Source organism: Taurulus bubalis (assembly GCF_910589615.1).
Source record: "Taurulus bubalis genome assembly, chromosome: 7".
In the NCBI taxonomy this organism is placed as follows: Eukaryota; Metazoa; Chordata; class Actinopteri; order Perciformes; family Cottidae; genus Taurulus; species Taurulus bubalis.
Window position 1 is genome coordinate 22,278,275 of NC_136595.1, and position 26,399 is coordinate 22,304,673.

The following is a 26,399-nucleotide window of genomic DNA, read 5'->3' on the forward strand; positions in this document are numbered from 1 at the left end:
TTGACCCTGTAATCGTGAATCAGTGATGTTTTTTCCCAGTTCACAGAAAGAATATAACAAAAAAAAATGCTGAAGGATAGAGTCTGTTTTTCTAGTTACTTAATTTGTTTTGTTTTGTTTACATATTAGTGATATTGACATAAACCCCTTATGCAAAGACTTATCTAAGTTATTTGTTATAGTGTTTCACCTCCATAATTGTTCAACTGAAATAAATAGGATTAGAAACTAACCAGCAACACGTTTTTTTTTTTGGTTTGTTTGAATTTTCTCTGAAAGAAAATGCCTTTATTCATTTAATGGTGTAATTATATTGTCTGTAAATGTATTATTCTCAGTAAAAGCACCTCTGTAGGTTAACCATGACACTGTAGGGCCTCTAATGTAGTGACAAGACAGTAAGTGGACCTTAATTTAAGTTTTGATTAACCGGTTTGATGTCATCCATTTATTTTGTATATAATGTTTTATGGTTTTACTTAATTGTTTGCAGCAAACTGATCTTACCTCACAAACAGGCCTACATCCAAAGGTCAACAAATCAGGTCTCGTCAGGAAATTAGCAAAATCCACCATCATTTCCTGATCAGGGCTATAAGGTACTGTATATATCAACTAATCCATTGATTACAAATGCATGTCAAATGCCATTGATTACAAACGCCTGTCAAATTCATTAACTTATATTAGCTATTTTGATTAGGCATAACCATCATTTTTAACAAGGTGCCAGCTGTTAACACATTTTCATGGCAACAGATGCTCAACAACATCCTGAGGCTTGGTTGCGTGTTTTATTTGCAGGACATTAAATTGCATATTGTTACAAAATGTATTCTCTCACTCACAAGTCACACTGAGAATCTCCATGAAAACAATATGTGGACATGTCCAGGGATTGGTTGTTGATATTTCAGTGGCGCTAAGAAGGAGGAAGACGCAATTACAGACATGCATGGAGCGAGCTATGTGACATTTGGAGGAAGAGGTCTGACGATGACGACAAACAGAACACTTTTAGAGTCCTTCCATAGTGATATTTATATGAACATTGTTAAGTTTTGCTCTCGGACACGGCTTCCTCCCAGATGACAGCCAACAGGTTGCAGGGGGACGAGTCTGTGGAGCTGAAACGTCAGGAACCAAAGATAGAAAGCACCCTGGCAGAGGCACAAGGAGCTCGCTCAGGATGGAGGCTGTTCTGAAAGTGTTAGGACGACAGGCAGAGGCAGGCTGCATTCCTAAAACATGGAGGACAAGGAGGAATTGGCTTGGGAGTGGGCACTGATAACAGCTCCCTCACTGAACGAGGCCTTTAACGAGAATAGAACACATCGGACCAGACGCTGGTCAGGGACCTGCGGAGTGGTGCGATCCGCCAGTGAGGGTCAAGCTGTTGACCCTCACTGGACGATAACCTCATCCAGGGAGGCTTTGGACAGGATTTAGTGACTGGCTCGTGTTTGACAGTATTTCATCGTTCTACCTGAAATTTCACAAAATGTTTCATCACAGATGCATTACACTTTTCTTTATTCCCCTCTCTGTTTTGCTGCCCGAGAAGCAGTGAGAGCATAGCAGGATGATAATGGATCATAAACAAAATCTGCAGAGCAATAAACTCCTTTAAACCCGAGTCAGAGGCTCACTTAGACTCCATCATACTGGTCGCCGACCTGTGCATCTCTCTTACAACACTACAGTGGGATACAGCTGCCAGCTGTGTTTTTCCTTTCTTTTCTCTCCATAAAAAAATGGTTAAAGAATGGTAAGAATGTAGGGTGAGAGAGGTGAACGCCAACACAACAGCTCTAGTCTATTGTGTTTATTGTTTCAGTTCAAATCAAGACAGCTTGACGTGAGATACTTGGCCATTGAATGTCAACATACATTACAATCAGTGCAAGAGTTGTCCTCTAAAACTATACATCATTGTCTCAAAATGGCATCATAACACACTCAATGTACATCTTGTCTTACTCCTATTCAAATTCTCAATCAAGTAATTTAAAAACATTATTTAGGAGGTAGAAAAACTATAACAAAAGAGGCTGGTTGAAATCTCTCAACTTTGACTAAAAGAATGGAAACACCATTAAAAGCATGACTGGCTCAAGAAAACTGATTGCAGAGATTGTGGTAAATACTTTTTTTTCAATCAAAATATAATTACTTGATCTATACATTATTTTTGGCACAGAGAGTATTCCATAATAAATTAGCTCTCATTACATTTAAAAGACTTAAAATCCATGTTATGCAGTCTTGCATCATACTTATTAATCTTGCTGAAAACAAGTAGCAAGTTCTTAAAATAAAAAATAAAAATGTAAACACTGTATTTCTTTAGCTTATTAAAAAGAATGCTCTCATTTTCAGAATGAACAAAGTCATACAGTGAGAACTGAGGTGTAAAGACTTGAAAATAAACTATTAATGCAAAGAAGTTTGTAATCTCAGGGTGGGACCCTTACATTCAACTACGGGCTCCTGAAGAGCCGTCACAACAAATGCTGATGCTACTGCTCCTCTTCTCCGGGAGACGATGGCAGCGGTGTCGTGTCACAGTGCAGAGGGAGGCAGAGCAGCCAGGCTGTCCTTGTTCGCCTCCAGGAAGTGACTGCAGGCAGAAAAGGTGCTCGAAAAGCTGGAGGACAGGCCGGCGATGTCTGTGGAGATGTAGGGGAGGACGCCCGGCGTGGCCTGGTTGTAGTAGGTGATCTGAAACAACAGGTATCGGGTCACGTGTTACGCAATAAGCCACTGTGTCTTGCAATTTCTGTGAATGTGAATTGTTAGTGTGAGGGCGCATTAACGGGCTCCCAGCGAGCGCCAACCTTGGTGACGGTGCTGGACTCGTCCCAGATTGCAAAGCCGGCACACAGCACCTCTCCCCTGGTGTACTCCTCAGTGGGGAGGTGAGTGGGCAAAGTGACAGAACGCAGAGCGATCAGATATGGGTCCCTGTGAGGGACAAACGAGGATAGCATCATGAGACTTTATGAGAGAGCAAGCGGGAGGTAGTAATGCAATAACTGGTTGCATAAAAAATGTAATATAAGCTGGAGAAAGGAAATCAAGAAACAGTCAAAATGATGAAAATACAGCGGAGAAGGGGCAAACAAAATGTGAAATGACACGAGCAGGTTGTTTATTATGTAGTATGTTACAACACCTGGCATCACATGGCTTCCTCCTGGATGCTAGCAAGATAAAGTCCTGGCCTTTGCCCCCTTTACTGACAGAAGGCGCAGCCACGCGGTAAAGGGTGTCTTCCTCATCTACTTGGTTGATCTCCTCACACTCCCTGCAGAGGCCACACAGTAATGAGCATGTGAGAAAATGAAAATATTCTAAGATGTCGAATTCACATCTCATGTTGCCGTATTCACTCCACATAACTACTGCAGTCCAATATGAGCCAATATACATATAGGTTATATTTCATGCAGAAATAACATTGCATCTGAATTTAGCCTTGCAATTTTTGAGTTTGGTTGCTGTGGTAATATGATACAATTGGGGAATTTAAAAGTATAAGGCAGGTGACGTTTTACATTGATCTTGCAGTCAACAAATCCAATGAAAAAGAGCAAACCCAAAATGTTATTTACTTGTAGTTTTCTGTGCTATAGACCTCAAATGTTGTCCTAAAGTTATGAAAAAATAACCACTGTTGAAATGGGTGACATGTACCTTAATTACCATGAAAACTAGCACTGTTATTTTGAGTCTCTCTCACATACACCATCCTGCTGATGTAAAAACTCACAAAAGCACCAAATGTATATTGACCTGCGGTTGAAACTAGTTAAAAACACTCTTTCCACATGTTTGAGTAACATTTGCTAGTGGTTTTAGGAAATTAAACTATTTAAGAAATAACTGTATATTGTGACACATTTTTAAGGATTTAAACCTTTTTAGAAATGAGTGTGCCTTTGTTATGAAATTCGTTCACAATAAGAAAAACATAGAACAACATTAGAATCATTCTTTAAGCGTATGCTGCTGTTAAATGAACTGTAAACTGCTGGGCGCCAGACGACGGCCCTCATACTGACTCATAGTGCCGGTCCCAGTCCTTCCTCCTCCTCAGGTCTGACAGAAGGTGGAACGTCTGCTCCGCCGGTACGCTGACGTGCATCTCCACCTTGAAACACAGCACGTGGTTTTCCTCCAGTGTGTACAGTCTGACCTAAGAGTGAAGAAATATCCACAAAGAGGATGTGGGCTCGATGTCTATAAATAGGAATTTGTTCCAGTTATTCTAATACGCACACATCGAGTTTGACTGCCATCAAAACTGCCACATTAACTGGCAAATACATGGGAGATTATACATAATTATACATATTTTTAGGACGACTATATTCAGAGCTTGTTCTCTAAATCTTTGACCATGTCTTTTGGAGAGGGGTTTGAGCAGAATGCAGTTTAAAGTGAAACGTTTTTCTATTTTGCATTATTCCATAATTTAGTTTAAACAACATTGGCCTACTTCCAAGACAGACACTGTGACTGTGCAGCTCTTCCAAAACAATACAGGTGAGAATGCACGGCAGAGTCACAACAGCTGTGTCTATTTAACAAGCTATATCCTGTACGATAATAAAAACAATACCAACCTTGTTTTTCTCAGACGTTAATACCCAGTTGTTTCTGGTATCCATTAGTTTCAGTGCCGATACATTATTGTAGCTCAGGTAAATCTAAAAAAAACAAAAGCAGAAGACTGTCTGAATTCTTGAATATGGTGGCAATAAGCCTCACTGAGCATGTGGGACTCTGTTTGCAAGAAATTGCAATACCTGGTTACTTGGATCCCAGGGAACCGAAACGGGCACTTCAGTTTGCTTGCAAGAGATGATGTATTTCCTGTAAACATGGAGGGCACAATGTTTTACATTCAGGGACAAAAGGAAGTTCAGAGGACCGGAGCATAATATGAAGCTTTTCGTTTGGTTATCAAATTGTGGAATAAAGATTATACTGGAGGCCGGGTATTTTTCAGTTGAACAATGCACTTATTATGCTCGAAAGACTCGGCACCAAAGTCTGCTCAGCTGCTATATGCTGCTCCGCCAAGTCATGTGCTGCTGCAGTCAACTGTAAATAACGGACACTGTAGCACAACACTGGACAAACAAAGCAATGATGATACCGTTTCTGTATTACGACCAGTCAATAATACTGCAATCATGCACCATAATTGTTTGTTTGTTTTCAATGTATATGTTGTCGTTTTTAATGTTTTATGATTCGTGTTGAACCTGACAGATGGGGAGACAGAAAATGCATATTATATTTTACACTGACAAAAATCTACATATCTGCAATAAACCATGTCAGCCCTCGATATATATCAGAACAAAACCTGGTGGTTTAATGGAAAATTCTAACCGATCAAGGCGAATCTTCTTTCTGGCAACAGCTTCCTGATAACGTCTTTTCCCATCCTGTAAAACACAAAACAACCGAATGTTGAAATCCTCACATAAAGATGCTTATTTTTGGGGCTATACACTGTACTGTACATGATGTGCTCTCAGGCAGCAGCAGAACAGGAAGAACACTCACCACAGGTTCAGGTCGTATCCGCGGTAGCGTGCACGGCTTCCCGTCACCGTCCAGCACCTCAAAGGCCATGAAAGCACTATTTATATGGCGCAGAGGTTCTCCACCTTGGTAGGCCTCCGCACACACTCCCACCTCCATGCTGGAAAGAGAAAGAAGCGTGCGTTCACATAGACGTACGGTAAAAACACGCTTCGTTAGATGAGGTGATGGTTTGCTCTGTGCTTTTATTCGATTCATTGTGCGGCGACTCACCTGTGCTTGAAGGTATTGTTAACAATGGCTTTCAGTACCAGTCGATCACCAATGTGAGACGGGCCACGAAAATGGAACATGTCAATGCTCCTCAAGGTTGGGTGAGCATTACACAAGCGACTAGATCAAAATATGAAGAAAGAAAAGAGGAAGAGGTTTGTCGTTTGTTTTGAACCTTGGTCTCAATACAAATAGACTCAGCGAACTGGGATTTGTTAGCATTATGCTTATTCGTTTTCTTACCGTGAGTTTGATGAGAAGATGGAAACCACTGTCACAGCTTCGCGTTAAATATGAAGCTACAATCAACACCTACATGAGTCTCTAAAGCTCAACCAACCACCGTGTTTTAGATTGTTTATTTTATCCCTACAAATACTTACATATAATAAAAAACACTATTCGTGGTTTTCTAGGGGTGTTTGTTTGGGAATATTTCTTGGCTGGTGCAGTGACTTCCTAGAGTCTCATAAGAGCCAAAACTCCAAGAAGTCACTCCAAGAATAGTCCGATACAGAACTCCCTGTAAAACCACAATCTGTCTCAGTCGAACAAAAGAGATATAGAATGTTAGTTAGTGATCTTTCGATGTGTTGGCAGGAGGATTTTGTTACCCAGCTTGCTCTTTCCCCCTCAAGCCGTCACTCTGATGAACACTTAAATCAGTCAAACACTGTCAATAACCAAAATATCCACTGCCATTATAGATAATATTTTTTCACATTTGAATGCAAATATATATTAATATGTATATATAAAAAAAATCTGTCAATTTAAATGCTGTACATAACAGTCCAATCCATGTATGTCTATCCAGTCAGTATTTCTTTTTTTTGACACTATTTGTATAGTTTACAACTTACAGAAAGACATTTTATGTCATTGATATAATATTCATTTACACCTATTTTTGTGTACATAATAGTCCTGTCTATTCTTTACCTTTATTGGTGCAGCTTTAATGTCCTTGTTCCTAGCGGTTATTTCTGCATTGAGATAGATGCACAAGTCTAATTCTTTCTATGTGCACACAGCCAATAAAGGCAAGTCTCTAAGATAAGATTCTGTTTCCAGTCTTCAAGTCAAGTCAACCGATTGCTGGCTGTAGTTTCACAATCAGCAAGCAGATATGACCGTGATTTTAATCTTCTCAGCCAACTCTGCAGTAAAGTGATTTAGCACTTCTCAAAATGTCAAACTATTCATTTTTGCTGTTTTGCGTCAGGAAAACTAGGGACACACCTTGCTGCAATTGTAGCCACATTTTCCATCCAGGCCATGATCTGGCCCCCAAAGGTGCTGACTTGATGGTTGGCGTGTGGCGGAAGCACCAGCTCCACACTCTCCACCCGTGTCCGCTCAGCCGGCACAGCGTTCTGGTACTCCTGGCATTCTCCTGGTGAGAGCGCGACAACAAGGATCCCATTTTTAAAAGCTGCACGTTTGCAATGCCGTTGTGTTTTAAAGCCCTACGTCTACAGTCTGTACCGAGTTGAGCTGTGCTGCTGTTCAGTAGGTCTGTAATGATCTCAGCGTGGATCAGCCTCATCCTCCTCCGCTCTGCTGCCAGGCTGTACTCCATCTGCTCCGTTTGTGTGCGAGGGAGCACCTGCTTCAGCTGTACCTGTGTACACAGAGCACATAGGGGATGTTGAATCAGCTTTAGTAAAATGCATATTCGGGTCCGTGTCACCTTTACCTTCCCCGCTTCGGTTCGTCTGGCTACGAAAGTAGCAAAAGCATGGCAAACTTTCCACTGCCTGTCGGTGTACAGATCCTCACAATTCACCAATATGCCCACCTGAAATGAAAAAAAGCACCAGGTGTCACCTTTGAGCTAAAAACGTTCACCATGCTGAAATAAAAATGTCCACTAACCTCCATACTGGACGTGAAGGCTCTGTTGACCTTTGCTATGATGTTGACGACCTTTCCCACCCTGGAGTAGAAAGACAGAGACGCTTTACTATCAACACGGAGCCGTGATTGCAGTATCAACAGACTCTGGACCTCTCTGCTGTGAAACACAATGCTTAGATGGAGAGAGCATTCCGGCTAATACATTACCCGATTGTGTGTTCAAAATGGATGTCGTCCACGGATGCAGTGATACAGGAACAACCGGCATGTCTCTCAGCTGGGAGGAGAGAGATTATTAGTTAGGCCAAGTCATCCAGCACACAAAAGTCACAAAGCAACTGCAAATGAGCTTAGGAGCTGTACATATGTGCATCTATAAAAGGCATGTAGTAATAATCTAGCACACAGACAGACAGACTTCTGCAGTTCTAGATTACATCATCGGTGACATGTTGAGAAGCGGAGATTTTTTCCTACCAGACAAGCAGGCGGTGGAGTCCATCCACTTCAGCAGCTGCCCAACGCTCAGCTCCCCGCAGTGATTGGCATGGCACGGCAGCACGATCTGACTCATCTTCAACTCAGTGGGGTTTCTGTACACTTCCTCAGCCTCCCGAATGAACAGAGGGTCCTGCGTGTCGTCCGCACAGTTTCCCTCAGACGTCATAGTAACTCACAACTACACAGACAGGAAACACAGGGAAATGTGGCACAGTCAATGAAACCTGCAGTCAGTTTGGACCAGTGCAGCAACATAAGACGCTTTCAATAATCTGCATTGTCGTCTGAGGAATTGCCCAACATTTGTCCCCTAACTCAAGGATCAGGAACAACCTGAGATGCTTGTGTGTGACTACAACCTTGCAGCATTCAGTGGTAGGCCTCTAGAGGCTAATGAATACCAGGCTGGGATGTTTAATCGGAGCAGAGTCTGAAAACTATTTCAAGCCACATATACAAACTATTTTAAGGCATGCAGCTAAACGAGGTATTCATGGAAACTATTTGCTGGGATTGAAGTGTTTGCCCACAACTGCTGCTCCAATGGGGCGCACGCAGTGGTCACCTGTCTTTCCTCTTAACGCTGACAGAAGCTGGTGTGACCTTTACGTTGACTTCACGAGAAATGAGACAGACCACGACATTTGCCGTTAACTTCTCTGACAAAATAATACGGACTCTACAAGCCTGCTCTTCATTCTGGACAACAACTCGTGACAGCAAAGAACGCAACGCATTTTCACACTGGAAACAAACCCCCCCCAAAATTAAAAATTGCTTACCTAATTTTTTTAGCTACTGCTGAATCGAGATAAAGACCTTCACGTGTCAATGGACCGTCGGCTACTACACATTAACGCTGGCTAAGGGCTGCAGGCATGCCACACCGACCTCTTTCCATTTCAGCCATTCCTCCACAACTTCATAAACACACACATGCACGCACACGCGACAGATTTACTCAACGGTTTCGCCACTGGAGGGAGAGAAGGAGAGGGAGAAAGAGAGAAAGAGAGAGAGACCTTCCCCTGCAGTGGTCACTGTTACGTCCTCATTTTTAAGGTGGAATTGTAGTTGTCTCATTTTTAGTTGTGTGGACCATATTGTCCATAAACGTATTAGAATATAACAACGATACAGATTGTTATAGATACTAGAAAAGATGCAAAACAGTTTTTTATTTTTGTAAGCCTGGCTTCAATAGGCCAATGAATGAATTGTTCTAATGTCTTTCAAACTCAAGTGACATTTGTGTATACGAAGAGCTAAGTGAAACCGGAGTCAAATTCCATGTATGTGTAAACTTACATGGCCATTAAAGCTGATTCTGAAACAATTATTATATTCCAAATCATCATATTTTTTGGTTATGAAGAATTTATCAAATCAAATTGTTTTCCCTCTTTGTTGCCATAGCATATATAAATATACAGCCCTTTTTTGATGGGGAGCTATTGGCTGATTACATTTCTGATCATTTTTACTGTTGGCTAATTAATTACTATGAAGGGTCAAACTAAATATAAACTCTGCCTTTTACCTCAAATCAGCTGGTATTTTCAATGTTCCAGATTATAACTATTTTAAATTATACATATGTAATACATGATACACTCTCCTAGATATCCATTTATTGTATTGTAAAATAAAATGTTGGTTAATTATCACAATAGTTCATTTACAATGAATGAGTAAAAAAATCAACAATGAAACTATATCATCTTCATTAAATTACCTCGATATAACCTGGAAAGCTCGATATCAACGTCGAAACGGTAATTTAAAGAAGCACAGTCAGGGCAGACCTTAAGACGAGCCCGAGCTCTCATTGGCTGTCGGCTGCGTCACTCAGGGCTGGCCCCGCCTCCCCCCCCCCCCCCCCACAGGACCATGCTCGGTTGAGTCTTCGGGTTGAGGCGGAGTGCGGTTGGAGTGTGAGAGGGTCGCAGCCGCGATGGTCTGACAGATGAAATAGCGAGAGAAAAAAAGAAAAGAAAGAGAAGGCGGTCGTCCTCCCACACAAAACAATGTTCCCCAAAGGCAAAGGCACCCCGGTGCCGTCGGACGGCCAAGCACGAGAAAAGTAAGCGTACCAACGTTTATTATTGTGTGTTTTTTTGTCTCGTAAGTTGTTCCCTTCTTGCTCTCTGTTGTTCGCTGGACGGGCTGACGAGAGACGATTTCCTCCTAGCGAGAATTGAATTGAATGAACCGCCTTGTCTGCTCGCCATTCCTCCCCTGAGCTGTGTTTCAGCTTTTTTTTTTTTTTTTTTCTCTCTGTGTGTGTGTGTGTGTGTGTGTATGTGTGTGTGTGTGTGTTGCTTTCTTTTCACACCTCCACCCAACGTTTCCGAGTTCAGTTTGGTTGTGTTTTTTTAACGTCTTTCGTGCGGTTATTCAGTCGCGAGCGCGGACAGGAGAAAACAATAACATCGTCTCGCGACACCAGTACATTGTTTTCTCTGTTGCGCTTTTCGGAGAGGCTCCGTTGTATTTCCCCTCAGCCCCATCAGTGCCACCAGGATACTGTGCCCTAGCTAATACACTGCAGGCTGCTGGTGTGTGTGTGTGTTTTAATTTATTTTTTTTATGTTTCACCACACGATGTTAAATTACACTGCCTTGCGTTATCACTTTCTTTTAATCTTCTATTTACAGTGAATCGTCCCCAGGTTTCGGCTTGGTTACACAGTCCCCCAATCCATTTTTTTGGCATAGGCTATTTGGCAGCCATTGTTCAGAGGGCCTGTGCCCGACTCCAGTCACTCAGTGTGGCCGTTGGAGAAGATTGCATCTGCTTGTTTGACGTTTATTTTTCTGCCAGTTGGTAATATTTTGTTAAATGAAAACCTAACATTAGTTTTTTTTTCTCCTTCCCCCACACAGGTTGGCTTTGTACGTCTACGAGTATTTGTTGCACATAGGAGCTCAGAAGTCTGCACAGACCTTTTTATCAGAGGTATGTAACATTATGGGGAAAAGTTCAACTATACTATCATGTCCATTTAAAAAAAATATTTAAACATTATGTAGATGTTTTTGCACAATATATGTAAATGTTTTTAATTGGATAATCATTGAAATCCCCCTTGTACTAGATCCGATGGGAGAAAAACATAACACTTGGAGAACCCCCTGGATTCCTACATTCCTGGTGGTGGTAAGTGATAATATTCCCCGTCTCCCTGTTAACATGTCCAGGGGTTATTTGTGTGGTTTTTGCTTGCTTCATGACCTGTCTTGTCCACAGTGTATTCTGGGACTTGTATTGTGCTGCACCAGAGAGGAGAGAGACATGTGACCACTCCAGCGAAGCGAAAGCCTTCCATGATTACGTGAGTAGTTCTTACATGGGAACTGTTGCACATATTGCTCTGTCTTCTGATAAAGAAGACAACAAGTCTGCTCTCAAGGCTAAGAAGTGGTTTAAATAACGTGTCTCCGGCCTGGGTTTTGCAATGAGTCAGATTCTTTTTTTTTTTCTTCTTCTTCTTCCTTTCGTTGGAGCTATCGGAGCAAAGTGCTCACAATCTCTGTTTGTCAACACTCGAGTCCTGAACCAAATCTCCCACATTCGCCTTCAACTGTGTAACTACTTCAGGTTATTGTGATTCCTTTTAGCTCGAAGAAGGGTCATGATTCACCCAGAAGTCATTTCTGTCTGATTTCTGCTTTTGTCCCTATTGTACGTCATTTTGTCTTGCCCTCTGCACCGTTGTAGCTGTATTTAACTACCGAATGTAATTCAGGACTATCTTTATTTTTTTCTTCTTCTAAATTTACGATCGGTCATCTTGCCCTGTCGGTGGGTCGAATGATGCGTCCAACAGCGAGCTTTATAGGCTTCTGTGGAAATTATGCTGATGTCAGCATGTCCTGAGTCAGACCTGTCGAGCGCTCTCCCCTTATCCATGCGACTCTCAAGCTCCCTGCCTCGGCTGTGAAGACCAGAAACACATTTCTGTTTGTTCCGCACATCGTCTGAGAGCTTCATACACACACATCGGGTTCCCACGCGCCCTGGAAAAAAATTAAACACCACTGACACATTTTCCAGTCATTGAAAACACAAATGACAGTCAAAGTAAAATGTCTCGGAAAATCGTTATCTAAGAGTAAATCAGGGCTCCCCCAAAGCGAATAGCATTGCCACTTGAAAGGGCTTTGCTATATTCAGGATAATTTTAACGTTCAAATGGTAGTTAGTGGACGAGAGTGTTTTGAATGGGCTCTTCTCCGTTATGGTCGCACATGCAGGTCGGATGATGTTACATAACGTTGCTTATGTTGTTTTTGAACTGTTAAAACAATGTTAAATTAGTTGGCATGTAGCAATGGTTTCAAATGCATGTTGGGCATTGTTGAGAGAGTTGGTTGATACTGAATGAGAAACCGGGGTCAAAGCGTGTGAACTCAATCGTATATATGAGCCAAATACTGGCCTACTTTGCTAGCATCGTCTCTTCAAAAGCAATGCTGCGTCGTGACGGTAAACTGGAGCATAACATAAATGTTTAGGTTTCATAACAGTAGCTCACAGGGGATGTGATTTAACCTCGTTGAAGACTCCATTTAACATTAATAGTAAAGCGGGTAAAGTATGCTGTGCTATAAATCAGTGGGAGGAGGCAAAATTGCAGGCTACTGGTTGTGTTTTTGATGCTCCGACTATTCAGTTATTGGTGTTCGGGCAGCAATGGTTATTATAATTCATAAGAAAACAGAGATTTGTCCGTGTGTGACATGGTTCCTCTCTGTTGTACCAACTAGATCATAATTGAAAATGAATGGGAACCCGGACACGGATTGTTGGAGCCCTGATGTGTGGTTGCTTTAAGTACGAATGTGACATATTATCTACATTGAGGAAAACAATTTAAAACTGCAGAACTGTAAAGGCCTCTGATCCAAAATCTATTCAATATCGCTCTGGACAAGTACATCGTTCAGCAGCGCATTGTTCCGTATATGATGGCATCTCCATATTTGCATAGTTTGGGTGTTTTGCATCTTGATAATTATGCCATTATGCAAGTGCTTCATTGTTTCCTGTTTTGAGTCAGCGTCCTGAGGATCAGAGAGTGCAAACTGCTGGTCAGTGGCTGCTGCGGTTCCCTTCCGTGTGCTTCATCATGTAGCTGACGTGAATTAGATAAAAAGTGCTATTCGGGTTTTGCTGCGTCAGCACGGCCCAGGAAAGACATTAGGGGTTAAGGAGTCCTCTCGGGATGGCCGGTACACAGCTCGGCTTGTAGGTAGATCGGTGATTCATCAAGACAGGAAGGGGTTAAACAGGGATGTTGGTCCTGCTCTGGCAGATAGGGTTGTCAGGGTAACAGGCCTCCTGAACGGGCAGGTGACCTGGGAGCAGGAGAGAGGCGACGGCGTGGCTCTGCCCTTTTCAGCAACCTCAATTCTTATTATTCTAACGCATACAGACTAAGGAGGGCCTTTTGTTGGAAAACCGACCTTAATTCAAAAAAGCCTATTTCATAGTAATTTCTCTTTGATTGATTATGATTGCCTGCTTGGGTTGGGTGGTCTTGTAAAGTGTCCCAGATTTCATCTGTTTTGTGGAAATAGATGTGTAATAATATTAACAGCTGAACTGATTTTTCTGATATTATTTTTGCTGTTTCCCTCTGACCGTTTTTTGAAAGATTCAACGGCACATAATAAGATGTCAGATTGCAGCTTGTGTTTCAACGGAGACAATTTTCATAACATGGAAAACATTAAGCAAATGAGGGAGCAGGGAATCGTCGGTCTGGGCCCTGTGCTGCTGTGGCCGGGAGCTTTTGGGAGTTTGTGTGCGGGTTTGGCTCTCCCCGACATCTTGTGGTTGCCCTTCGCTCTGATGTTCCTCCTCATTGTGTTCATTTGTCGATGTTGGGGGTCAGGCAAGTGTGTATGTGTGTAGAGACAGTACTCGTTCTTGGACCCTGTGCCTTTGTCTAGGTGTGGGGGAGGTGATAGCTACTCTGTTAGCCGGCAGGGCTCGTAAAAACCCCGGTGTATTCACACTGGGACTGACGGACGCTCCCCGAGGGGGGTTGGGGGGGGGCGTTACCATGGCGTCAGCGGCTGATTGATGGCTGTCACAGAGCTGAGAGGCAGATTGGAAAAGGGGAGTGACACCGTGGCATATGCCCAGCATCCACCTCCGTGGAGGAGCTGAGGGAACGAAACGAGGAGGGACGGAGATGAGAAGTGGAAGGGACCTGCGAGAAGTAACCAGAGAGAGGAAAAGCATCCAGTCAGGATTCGGAGCGGGTTTTATGATGTTGATTGATGGTTAAACATTTACAAGCTAAACATAGGGGCTGGTTTCTTTTGAGCGTCGGCTCCAGTGGAAGAAGTGAGGCTGTTAAGAGCACGTAAGATCAGGAGCTGACATTTGGGTGGTCGGTGATGCAGCCCAACCACCGAAAACTAAAATCAATCCCTTCTTCATCCCTTTTCAAATCTACATTTTTTTTCTTCTCATGGTTGCCTCAGTCAACCTCTTGGTCATCCTCACCCTGCTCTCCCTTTCCTTCTCTCTCTCTCTCCCCCTCTGCATCACCCTCTCCCCCTCTCTCTTTGTTTTTGTAAAGAGCGCACGAGCACATCCGCTGTCGCTCCGGCCTTTTGTAACCTCCTTCAGTGATTCGAGAATCCAAGGGAAATTTGTTTGGCTGGGATTGCTTGTGTGCTCCTAACTCCACACACACACACATACACGCTGAATCATGTTAGGGTGGGGGGTAGTCTGTACTAAAAGAGGTCCCCTGGGAAATTGTATGGAAGGCCCCAGACAAGAGCCCTCATAGCCTGAGGCAGGGCTGAGACATCTGCCCCTTTCCTGTACCAGATAGTGTGTGTGTGTGTGTGTGTGTGTGTGTGTGTGTGTGTGTGTGTGTGTGTGTGTGTGTGTGTGTGTGTGTGTGTGTGTGTGTGTGTGTGTGTGTGTGTGTGGACAGACGCGGCTCGTTTTCGAGAGGCAGCATCAGGCTATTTGGGACAGTCCAGCAAGCACAGCTGTGGACTTTAGTTAGACATGATGAAGATTTAACATAACAGTGCAAGTTGCTTTTCAGTTTCTGACTCCAACAGAGCTATGTAGATTGTTGACGTTTTATGACTCATTGCCTTTAAATACAGCTTTGTTTTACTTCATTATTTCTTTGCAGGCCTCATTCCAGGAATGGGCTACTTAAGGGTAGAGGAACAAAACACGTTGCCGTTTGTTTCGCTGTAAAGGGACCAGACAATTTGGCTCTATGACCGTATAACACTCTACTATGAAACTAGACACTGTAGATCAGCCGTTATCTATAATGAACAGAGCAACTCCTTCCTCCATTTGCACCAGGAATGTTTTCTTTGCTTAATGACAAAACACTTTCATTTTTAGAGGAAGAATTTACTACTGATGTCCCGAAGGAGTGGCAATTCATGGGCTGTTCAAATGCGATCAGAATAAGGATGAACGTCTTTAGAGATGAGCTGCAATGAATGCATTCAATATAGCAGACAACTTTACACAGGGAATTTACTTGGAACATAAAATGGTGAAGCCTAGTTATTGGCCCCATTATTTTACAACATACACATTAGAATAAAGGGGGTATACACCCTTCTATACTTAAAACATGGATCAACGCCTTGTTGTGGGGAGCCTTTTCACATGCTGATAGTTGTGTTCCTATATGTATTTTGCTTACGATTATTTACCATGCTGATAATTTTAGTATTTAATCTAGTATCTATTTGATATTATTGCTGGCCATTCTACATAAGTAGTGGCGTCGGTTTGCATGTAAATCGATACTAACAGACGCACTTTGTTGCATTTCACCAGTTTCCAAATATTTTAGTTTTGTGATCACTCTAATTTCTGCGCTTTGTGGGAGACGTGAGCGCATCTCTAATGAGATCCACACAAACATTATCTCCGCCCGATCTTATCCGTCGCGTTTCATTAACTTGTTCAGCGTTTGGAAACTATTATTTCTCCGACCGCTTTGTCTTTGAAACTCCTCAGCCTCTTGAAAGTCCTCCTCCTCGTAACAGTGTTCACCGCATGGGCTCTCTTTAGGGCTCAGACGCTTTCTGAATACATTTAATCTTTACCAGGATCCATGATTTACCATGATTCTTAAAATAACTACTGCGTCCCCATGGACTCACAACATCACGTCCTCCTCTCTTTGTAATATAACCAGGTCATTGTTGGATTCATAGTATTTACTCCTGGTCTTATTGTATTGTCCCTGACTGTATGGTCTCTGTGCTTTTTAGTGTCAGAAACCATAAAGCAGTATGTAATCGTACAAAAATAGTGATAACAATGAGCATGTAGCTCTAGCTAATATCCCTCCCAACGTGTTTCATAGATTGCTTATTCATTATCCTCACAAAGAAACATAAAAGCGATCAAGAAAGCACACCACAGAAACATTATGCCCATCACTGCTGTTAAAAAATAATAAAGTAGTAATAATTACACTTTATGTGCTTCTAAAATGCTTTTTGATTCAATGAATCGTGAAAAGACGTTCTCATAAAAACTAACATAATATTTACCTCGAGCCCTTTTGTGTTTGTAAACCTGTCGGGCCATACAGGTTAGATGGAGTAATTGCTGGGTGAATCCTTCCAAGTTGATAATAGTGTCGGGCGGGACGGGCTCTTAGCTTCGCTCTTGTTTGACTTGCATGTGGAGGACTTGTCTTGGCAGTTCAATTCTTGCAAAACAGGTCGTGTTTTAAGTATGCAGGTGATTTGGTTGTACTTTCTTCATGCACTGCTGCTCTTAACAATTTTTAAGTATATACTTCTGATATGGTGCTGACTTTGACATGAGATTAAATGACAAAAATATATGTATTTAATGGTACTTTGATGCTAAGAAGGTGGAAATGCTTTTAAATATCTTGGTCAGATGATTTAATGGATAATTGAGTCTCTCTCTCTCATATATATATATATATATATATATATATATATATATATATATATATATATATATATATATATATATATATATATATATATATATATATATATATATATATATATATATATATATATATCACAACCGTACCTACTTCCAAGGTGCATTGAGAAGGGGGGAAACTCTGAAGAGGTAAAACTGCTAATATGCCAAATTCTGGCTTCAAAATACTCCACAAAGCAAGGGGTGATCACGGTGACTACACCTGCTTCTTATATACGGTTTGTGGTTGTTAGTCATGTGATCGTTGGAATTAATCTACCCTCATGTCAGGCATACATAATAAATCTAGAGAATAAATATGTGCAGATTTGATAATGTGGACAACTAAATAATTGTGGTAGTATTGGTAAATCTAACCAAAAGCTGCACATTTTGACAAATATGATGCATCATTTGGCCTTGAGAGTGTTGTGAGTGTTTTTTTATGACCATGTGTATGTATGCACATTTATTTTAATGCATGCGTTCTGTGTGTTTGCATCTTTTGCTGGAAATACAGTTACATTTGTTTTTATTTGTTCCGAGTGCCCCTGCAGATTCACCAAAAATAAGTTTGGTGTTGACTGCGGGCGCTTGAGGTAAAAAGGTACAAACTGTCATCTGAGAAAGCACTATTTCTTGTGTCTTTGGTCAAAAGCATTGCAAACCATTCAGTTCACCAAACATGTACATGCCGCTTACACCGTAGTGAGAAGTTTTATAGTTTTCTCGGTATTTGAGCTATTTTTATGTTTTAAGTGGGTGCTCAACAGAATTTGAGTGAGTCACTGCAGGTCTTTACGTTTTAGTTGTGACTTTTGTATCTTGAACATTGAAGATTAAGTTCACTTTGAATCTTAATTAAAATGTTTTCATACACAAGATTGACCTAATTCTGAGACAAACCAAAGTTGGTCAAGATGGGTTAGGAAGTACATGCAAGTGCGAATTTGATCTTGCGGCGCAACTGAAGTCTCCATTAAAATGTCTTCTCCCACACGGTTAGAGCAGAATATTTCAGTAAAGAAACTGGATTTACAGGCTGTGCCCGTGTCCCAGCGGTGGTGGTGGGGCCTGATGAGATGTGCCTTTTCTCTGTCGCCTCACTTCTCTCCCTGCTGAGGTATTTCACAGTGACCCTGCAGTTGCAGCCTGGGCAGATATAATTAGGGAAGGAGCAGTCAATACCAGGGAGTGTGTTGGCTATTGGCCAGTGATGTCTGTAGCTCTGGAGAGTGTGTGTGCGCTGGTGCATCCATCGTTGTAATATTCATTGCTTGTTTGCGTACACCAACACAATAACAAGAGTGAGCTACGCATTAAGAAATGGGACTCAAGGAGCTTCTCTTATTCTTAAGCGGTTCTTTGGAAGCTAAGCCCCGCAGCCTGAAGACATTAGCCCATCTCAGATTGCCTCCGCTACAGGGAAGAAAAACTCAGTCAATTAGCAGCGTGTGACCGAAGCAAATGGCACATTAGCGAATTAGGGCTGCGGTTTGAGCAGGATATCGGCCCAGTGAGCCCCTGCTGTGTAGCAGCACTTTAGAGCCACTGACTCAGTGAATCCCACTGATACTTATCTGGATCCTGGATCAACCGGGTACAGAGGCCTCATTACCCCATTAACGTTGCTTTCATACAGTCCACCCACAAACGATGCGGGCTCCACAGAATCCATGTTGAATCCATTTCCTTCTATTTATAGAATAGTTGGCGCTGCGTTAGATTGTGTTTAAAGCAAAAATAATAATAATGTAAGGGTCATGAAGGCTGGTCAAATAACGCACAGTAACCCTTTTAGAATGACAGTCAAACTGGTTTCGCCAAACCTCTTGTTTGACTCCTAGATCCTGGTATAATACTGGCATAACCTTTCAGGCACCATTCATGATTTTGACTATTCACACAAACCTTACTTTAAGGAACATTTCCGACTTGCGCTCCTTTCACATGTGCCATGGCGGTGCCGGAATATATGGGGTAAGGGAAAGTCCAGCAGATGGCGTTGATGCATTTCTTAGGCTAGTCAACCTCCATAAAAGTGAACAGAAGAAGAAAAAGAGATGGCCGTATTTATGTGTAGGCGGCGGAAAAGGTCTCTTATTATTTTCAGGAACATGGCGGTTGATGCGTTGTTGTTGTTGTTGTCCGGTGCTCATGTTCTTGCAGTGTATTGAATGTTACGCAAGTTTGCGAGACGAGGGAACGCATTGACATCACTGTTAAACTGTAAAATCAGTTGTGGACTTAAATAGATTATCAGCATTGTCTTGTGATTGGTTTGGTCGCCCCATGTGAAAACGTCTTTAGTCAGACGGATGTAATTGGTTAAGTGCTTGTCCCTGCAGTGTTTCTGCTTTCATTCACAACACAGCCGCACCAGCTTTATCACATGAATGTTACTCTGCCTTAGAGGTGTGGAAATTGGCGTTACAGATTTCCCTGAATGGCGATCCCGGCGCCCATCGGCACATGACCGCATGCCGGAATGAGCATTTCAGTGCTAGACTGTGTGTGTGTGTGTGTGTGAAAGGGACCTTTTTAGAATATCCAGTTTCTCAGAGGTGCTCTTCCTGTGACCAGCTGTGCTGAGAACCTCGGTCATGAAAGGATTAAATAAGATTTCCAGTAATAACGTTTCATCTGCGTGTTAAAGTTCTATGCGTGTACTGACAATATCTTCCTTTTTTTCTCTCGTTTTCTTAGAGTGCAGCAGCAGCCCCCAGTCCTGTGATGGGAGGGATGCCCCCCGGTGAGGGCATGCCGGGAGGACCCATGCCACCCGGCTTTTTCCAGGTCAGCGAATTCCCCACACCGATACGGTCTCTTACTGCTAGGAACACTCCTAAATCGACTCCCAACGCTTGATAAATCACCTCTTAATGAATAATCAAAATTGTCATAAATTGGTATCCTGTGGATGGACAAATTATTGAATGAACTGATCGTTTGCCTCGCTGCACATCTGCGGGCTCCCGCTTTGTAAAAATGCTGTCTGCGCTCCGTGAAGCTGTTGGTCTCCACATTGGTTGTGTCTATACCGCTTTAGTCTTTTTGTTTTGCTTGGTGAACTTGTAGTAAACATCATAGACGTTCTGTCTGCCTGGGCTCCTCCAGTGCTGTAAACAGGCAGGCGTGGCCTGGCCATTTTCCCTAATGGAGAAATCGAAAGGTGCAGCACCTAGTGAAAATCAATATCTCATGAGGATAAGTTCTTGGCAGGCAACTGTATGGAACCGGCTCTAAGAGGTGACATAAAATTGCGATGTTGCTCTGCTTCAACTAGATCAACCTCTGATATCCACCAGCTTATTATATACTAGAAGTCACAAAGACGTCATTATGTGATCATGTTAATATCGGGAAAGACATGTTCACGTTGATGCAAGAACACACACACTCTCTCTCACTCTCATACTTTCCATATCAGAATCCATTGGAGGGATCTCAATTAGACCCCTCACTCTGTCAGATCAGCAACATTAGCGACACAGTGCCGGTGTTTTGTGTTGTTATACAGCTAATTGCATAGAGCTTAATTGACACTGTTAATTCCGGGAAATTAGCACTGATGACATGCTGCATGCAGCAGGCTTCTTGATGACTTGACTGACAGGCAAAAGAGCACACATCCACTCCATCTCTCTGTCGCTTTTCCCTCATTCAAGGCTCAATCATTTGCTTGCTCCTCTCTGCGCCGTCGCTCTTTTACAGTGTTTGGTACATGGAAATGGGCATCTTTTTTTTATTTATTTTTTTTTTTTTGCGCCACACTTTGGTTCTTGCGCTCCAACTGTCCACTGCCCTGCAGTAACCCTGCTTCTCTCTCTGCCCCTCTTCTTTCACTTCTGTTTCTCGCTCCCCCTTTCTCTCTTTGTCTCCATCCTCCCTTCTCTCCCTCCTCTGTCTTCCTTCTTGCCTCTCTTAATTTGTGCAACGCCACAGGGTCCTGCTGGTCCCCAGGGCTCTCCTCACCCTCAGGCCCCTCCCCCTAACAGTATGATGGGACCTCACAGTCAGGTAACACTCCCGCTCCCTCTTTCTCGCTCTTTTTTTTTTAAAATTCCTGTTTTTGCTGTCTGCGGTCATTTGGGAACGCAGGTTCTCAGTGCTGGTACTTCATGCTTTGGCATCCGTCTCGGCTTTATGCTGCTTTCAGTATTCACGCAAACAAGCTATTGAGAAATCATTCAGTCCTACATTCTTTATTTAAATCTCATAAAGCATTGTTGTTTCTGTTGTAGTCCTTCATGTCGCCTCGCTTCGCTGGAGGCCCAAGAGGTCCCCCCATCAGGATGTCAAACCAGGTAGAGCTTTCACGCACACGCGGATGCAGAATACGTAACACACGTTTAAAAGTTTCACTCAGTCTTTTGTGTTTTTTCTTTTCCCCGGCAGCCACCAGGCGGAGGACCAGGTCCTCATCCCATGCTGCCCAACATGGACCCAACACGGCCACAAGGTGCTACTCAGTGCTGCGTTTGCATTTTAACTAAGACCAGACGCAGACTCCATATCACCCCAATTCTTGCCCCCCTTCATTGGTTTCCAGTTAAATTCAGATGGAGTTTAAGATTCGTTTAACAACTCTTAAGGTTCAATTTGGCCTGGCCTTAGTTCTATTACTGAGCCTTTCACCCCCGATGCTCTAAGTCCTAACCTCCGATTCTCAAGCCCACAGTGACTAGTTGTCCCTGAAGGCTGGTGACTAAGGGTGACTGGGCTTTCGCCATCAGGGTCCCTTGGCTCTGACTTTACCTGTTTTTTTAAATAATTGCTTAGAACTTGTTTTTGCGCAAGCTTTTTTTAATGGCTGATTTTAATCTTTTTTGTTTGATTCTTGTTAGTTTTTATCATTGTATTGTACAACTATATTGTGTATCGTTATTTATGTTTTTGTTGTTTAATTATCAGGTATATGATGAAGTACTTGTCTACAAAAGTGCAGTACATTTTTTTTTTTTTTTTTTATTCACTTAAACTACTTACTGCATCTGCAGTAGAGAAATTATTTCCTGGTTTATCGCTTCATATCAATTTCCTGTTTTCCTCCAGGCCATCCTAATTTGGGGCCAATGCAGAGAATGAGCGGCCCTCGAGGCATGGGACCAATGGGGCCCGGCCCTCAGGTAGGCTATTGTACTTAATACAGACTAATATCACCACTGCCTAGATGATGACCACAGTCATTGGTCTTTACAAGACTGGTTTGTAGACTAATTTGTAAGCGTTTCTAAATGTTGTACCAACAAAATCCAAACCAAAGTTATTTTGATGCTGTCAGTGGTTTGCATGGATTTCTTTCTCTCCTACTGAACCCTGTGTTTTAAAATAATTGTTTACAGACAAGGATTTTTGTTTGTGTCTCAGAACTTTGGTGGCGGGATGAGGCCTCCACACAACACCATGGGTCCTGGTATGCCAGGAGTGAACATGTGAGTCTTTTTTTAACGTGTAGATATATTCTTTTACATGTCTTTTAACCTTGTTGCATCATGTCACTAAAATGTATTTATTTATTTACCATCTAGGGGCCCGGGGACTGGTCGGCCATGGCCCAATCCCAACAATGCCAACTCTGTGAGTACTAATGCACAATTGCACACTTTACACCCAGAAAAATGCGGGTTCAGATTGCAGTCAGATTTCCTCTCAGAGCTGCCGAGGTATAATGTGCTCCACGGGTCCAGACTGGGATGTAATTGTAGTATTATGTGTCACGGTTTCCACAGACAGTTGGACAGACCGCCGTAATGGTATTAAGATGATCAAATGATGAATGATGACATTTTGAGGTATCGAAAGGGTTTGCACTCACCCGTTTCTGGGCTGTAATGCTTGTGTTTTTGGTTTCAGATGCCTTACTCATCACCCTCTCCTGGTTCATACGGGGTGAGAACACATCCTGGCAGCTTGACTTACACATTAATTACACAGTTATGTCAAATTATAATTGTTATTTCTTTTCTTCATTTCTATCTTTTGACTTTGTCTCCATAGGGTGCATCTGGAGGTGGGGGACCCCCAGGAACTCCCATCATGCCCAGCCCTGCAGGTTAGTGCTTCCTTCACCGAAGCTGTTTGTCATTCCCCTTTTTTCATGAACTATCCAGTGCCACTTATATGTATAATTGTACTTTTTCCAGACTCAAACAACTCTGGTGATAATTTGTACACCATGATCAACACTGGACCCGGCAACCGAAATAATGTAAGTTCTGTTTCTGTAAATATAATGGGGGTTAACTAAACTCCAAATTATTTGACTATTCTACATTTTTGTCATCACTGAAGTTCAAAAGGGCAGAAAGACAATCTTTGTTTTTTCTTGCTAAATTACTGAAATAAAGTTACTGAACGTGGTTTGAAATTAAATTGTACTCAGTAATGTTCCACATATTGCATTATATGATGTGGTCTTGTATCTTTCTCACAGTTAGATATAGGATGTTGGATCTAGTAGCTTTTAGACGGATCAATACACACGTCAACCTGAGACGCTGCATACCGCTTTTGAAATTATTTTTCCTATTTTTTTTTTTTTAAAGATTATGTCCAGTATTTCTCAGTTGTAGTTTCTTTTCCTTCAAGTATTTCATTTTTGTGGTTTATTAAATGGTTTCTTAAGCAAATTCCACTTCCTTGATAACACAAACAGAGCTGGCCTGCATGAAAAGCACATGGGATAGTTTCTCTATCCATCTAGGAATGTAGAGAAACTATTTTTTAGGGACAAAACCAATACACTGGTTCTACTGGTTCCATCTGTGTGTTATTTGATATGGTAGGCTTATCAAATCAACAATCTCCTTTTGAAACGGAAATGATCTGAACGCGGAACTTTCAGTTGAAAGACGGACTGAAGTTCACAGAAGCGGAAATAAGTAATTTTTCTGTTGAACCTGGTTGGGTGTTGTGGAGACGTGGTTAGTGAGTCCATGCTGTCCTGTTTCCCCTCCAGTTCCCTATGGGCCCCGGCTCTGACGGGCCCCTGGGAGCCATGGCTGGGATGGAACCACACCACATGAACGGGTCACTAGGTAACCCCGCTGGCTCCAAAAATACACTTTCTACCACGGAACAGAAATGTTCTGGGTGCATTAAAGGGATTCGAGAATATAATTTGTCTCCTTTCTTATGGTCATAGAATACAAACATTGTTTTTCATATTGTTTCATTCTTAGGCTCCGGTGATTTGGATGGAATGAACAAGGTAAATATTGTAACCATGCAGAGATTTTATTTTTTTGCATGCGCTTGATCATGAATAAAGTGAAATGTCACATTTTGAACACTTTGTTTCCAGAATTCCCCAAACAATTTAAGTGGCATTAGCAATCCTCCCGGGACCCCGAGGGATGACGGGGAGCTGAGTGGAAACTTCCTCCACTCTTTTCAGAGCGAGAACGTGAGTCTCCCTTCTTGACTGTAATAGTACTTTGACGAGGCCAGAGATAGAGCGCCCGTTGATAACACAGAAAAGCCACAGTCACGGCATATTAACATCACTGACTTCAGTAGCAGCGTGAAGAGCTGGCTGCGTGTCTGACCAAGGAGAACTTGTTAGGAAAAAGGTGTGTGTGTGTTTTTAATCCGCTCTTCTTCTATCTGTGCCTCCACAGTACTCTCCAACCATGACCATGAGTGTGTGACCTCCCCTCCAGCCCACCCAACATTATTTGCCATCATTCCGAGGATCTGAACTCACTATAGGACACGGCCAAACACATCAGCACCGAATCAGGGACAGGCGCCATTTTGGTTCCACGCTAACGCCAGAATGCTGATCGGAGAAAAAAAAAATCTAAATGGCTGGCGACTACTGCTCCTTGCTCAAAATGAAGGACAATTTCTCCATTTATCACAGCCCCAAGTGTGACAAAACCAGCTACTGAAATGCATACATGACACGTTTTATGTTCTTTGCAGAGCCCCCATAACCCCCTCGGGGAGGGAGAGAGAGGGAGAGAGAGAGAGGGACAGAGGGAGAGGGAGGGGGAGGGAGGGAGAGAGGGAGAGAGAGAGGGAGAGAGGGAGAGGGACCTCTTGTACTTTTTAATTATTGCTTTGTGGTGCAAGATGTGCAGGAAATTTCTCCGCTTTTGTCACTTAAAACACTGGAGAGTGTGCATATGCATTGTGAGCTTGGAACGTCTTTGTCTTGTCATTTTACTTCTCGCCATGCGTACTGTGTCACAGTTTGACATAGGACTCAGAATTTGCCTTTTACTCTGTGGCCACTTTTATGAATAATGTACTGTCCTACCCAATGCCCACCCTTCTATTTAAAGAGGTTTGTATCGGGGAAAAGACTTGAAAGATTACGGCTTTTATTGTGACGACCTTTTACGGTATGTGAGCGCTCAGATGGTTCGTACAATGTCCGTTTGATCGATTCCCGTCTCTTATTGTTGACAGCAGTGCGATTCTGCGCTCTTGGCTGTTTTTTTTTATTTAAACAGTCGCGTTCCGTCATGGGAAAACCAGGCTTCGGCATAAGAAGTGAGTGCATGAATGCTGAGAATCTGTGTACAACATACTACCTAGTGCTGCTCTTCTCTATGTGGACACCTGCTTTAAGATGTGGTGTATATCTCTTTACCTGTCTGTGCTTAACACTCTGTGCTCTCCATCGTCGTAGCCTTCTGTGCTATCTCCAGTTTGGTTGATTATGATGAACTGGCTATGAATGAGCGGCCCATTTTAATCTCTCATACGTATTGGTTGTTCACACTTCCCTCCTGTGTCGTTGGTCGTCCCCCTCACCCTGCCCCTTCTTGCCCGCCCACATTTTTTTTATATTTTGATGCAATCTTTGACTACATATATTGCCCCAAGTTATTCAGTTAGTCAAAGCTTTCTAAATCAATTATAGTAGGCATCATTATAAACTTAGCAGCAGTCTTGTAAATGTGATGAGAATTTTTTTTTCTTTTTTTTTTTTTTTCCTGTGAACATTACGCATTATATACATCTGTCCTATGTTGCCTTTATTTGCTGATATTTTTTTATTTCAAATTGAGGAAAGATTGCTTGTTAATATAATTTTACAATAACTTAACTACATGTGTTGTTTGTTTTTCATTGTGCCTGAAACGAGGATTCATATCGCATTTAGATTTAGGAGTAACTAGAATTATGCCACTGAAGCTGTGGACATGAGTGCCACATGTTTAATGGACGCTGAAGTTACACATATGCAAAGCATTCAAATGATGCATTAAAA

The 26,399-nt window shown here is 42.3% G+C and overlaps 2 protein-coding genes across 4 annotated transcripts; one reads left to right on the plus strand and one right to left on the minus strand.

The window, feature by feature from the left end:
* Positions 1 to 1,817: 1,817 nt before the first annotated feature.
* On the minus strand, positions 1,818 to 8,359 carry acot11b (acyl-CoA thioesterase 11b; the record flags this gene model as incomplete). The annotated part of the gene is made up of 15 exons (XM_079220649.1): positions 1,818 to 2,721; positions 2,838 to 2,964; positions 3,176 to 3,307; positions 4,065 to 4,198; positions 4,629 to 4,712; positions 4,812 to 4,878; positions 5,404 to 5,459; positions 5,581 to 5,719; positions 5,833 to 5,952; positions 7,075 to 7,228; positions 7,321 to 7,456; positions 7,532 to 7,633; positions 7,711 to 7,771; positions 7,900 to 7,969; positions 8,170 to 8,359. 15 exons carry the CDS (start codon positions 8,357 to 8,359, stop codon positions 2,563 to 2,565), a joined length of 1,731 nt encoding a protein of 576 aa, XP_079076775.1. The 3' UTR covers positions 1,818 to 2,562.
* Positions 8,360 to 10,114: 1,755 nt separating this feature from the next.
* Positions 10,115 to 25,142, plus strand: ssbp3b (single stranded DNA binding protein 3b). 3 transcript variants are annotated; one of them, XM_079220655.1, is made up of 18 exons: positions 10,115 to 10,276; positions 11,080 to 11,152; positions 11,292 to 11,353; positions 11,444 to 11,528; positions 19,880 to 19,969; positions 21,119 to 21,193; positions 21,418 to 21,480; positions 21,572 to 21,635; positions 22,229 to 22,302; positions 22,544 to 22,608; positions 22,705 to 22,753; positions 23,030 to 23,065; positions 23,174 to 23,228; positions 23,320 to 23,384; positions 24,135 to 24,213; positions 24,358 to 24,386; positions 24,480 to 24,581; positions 24,796 to 25,142. In XM_079220655.1, exons 1-18 carry the CDS (start codon positions 10,221 to 10,223, stop codon positions 24,823 to 24,825), a joined length of 1,152 nt encoding a protein of 383 aa, XP_079076781.1. In that variant the 5' UTR covers positions 10,115 to 10,220; the 3' UTR covers positions 24,826 to 25,142. The 3 variants fall into 3 exon arrangements, with proteins under 3 accessions (XP_079076781.1, XP_079076782.1, XP_079076783.1); XM_079220656.1 differs by lacking the exons at positions 21,119 to 21,193; positions 21,418 to 21,480; XM_079220657.1 differs by lacking the exons at positions 21,119 to 21,193; positions 22,544 to 22,608; positions 22,705 to 22,753; positions 23,030 to 23,065.
* The last annotated feature ends 1,257 nt before the right edge of the window (positions 25,143 to 26,399 follow it).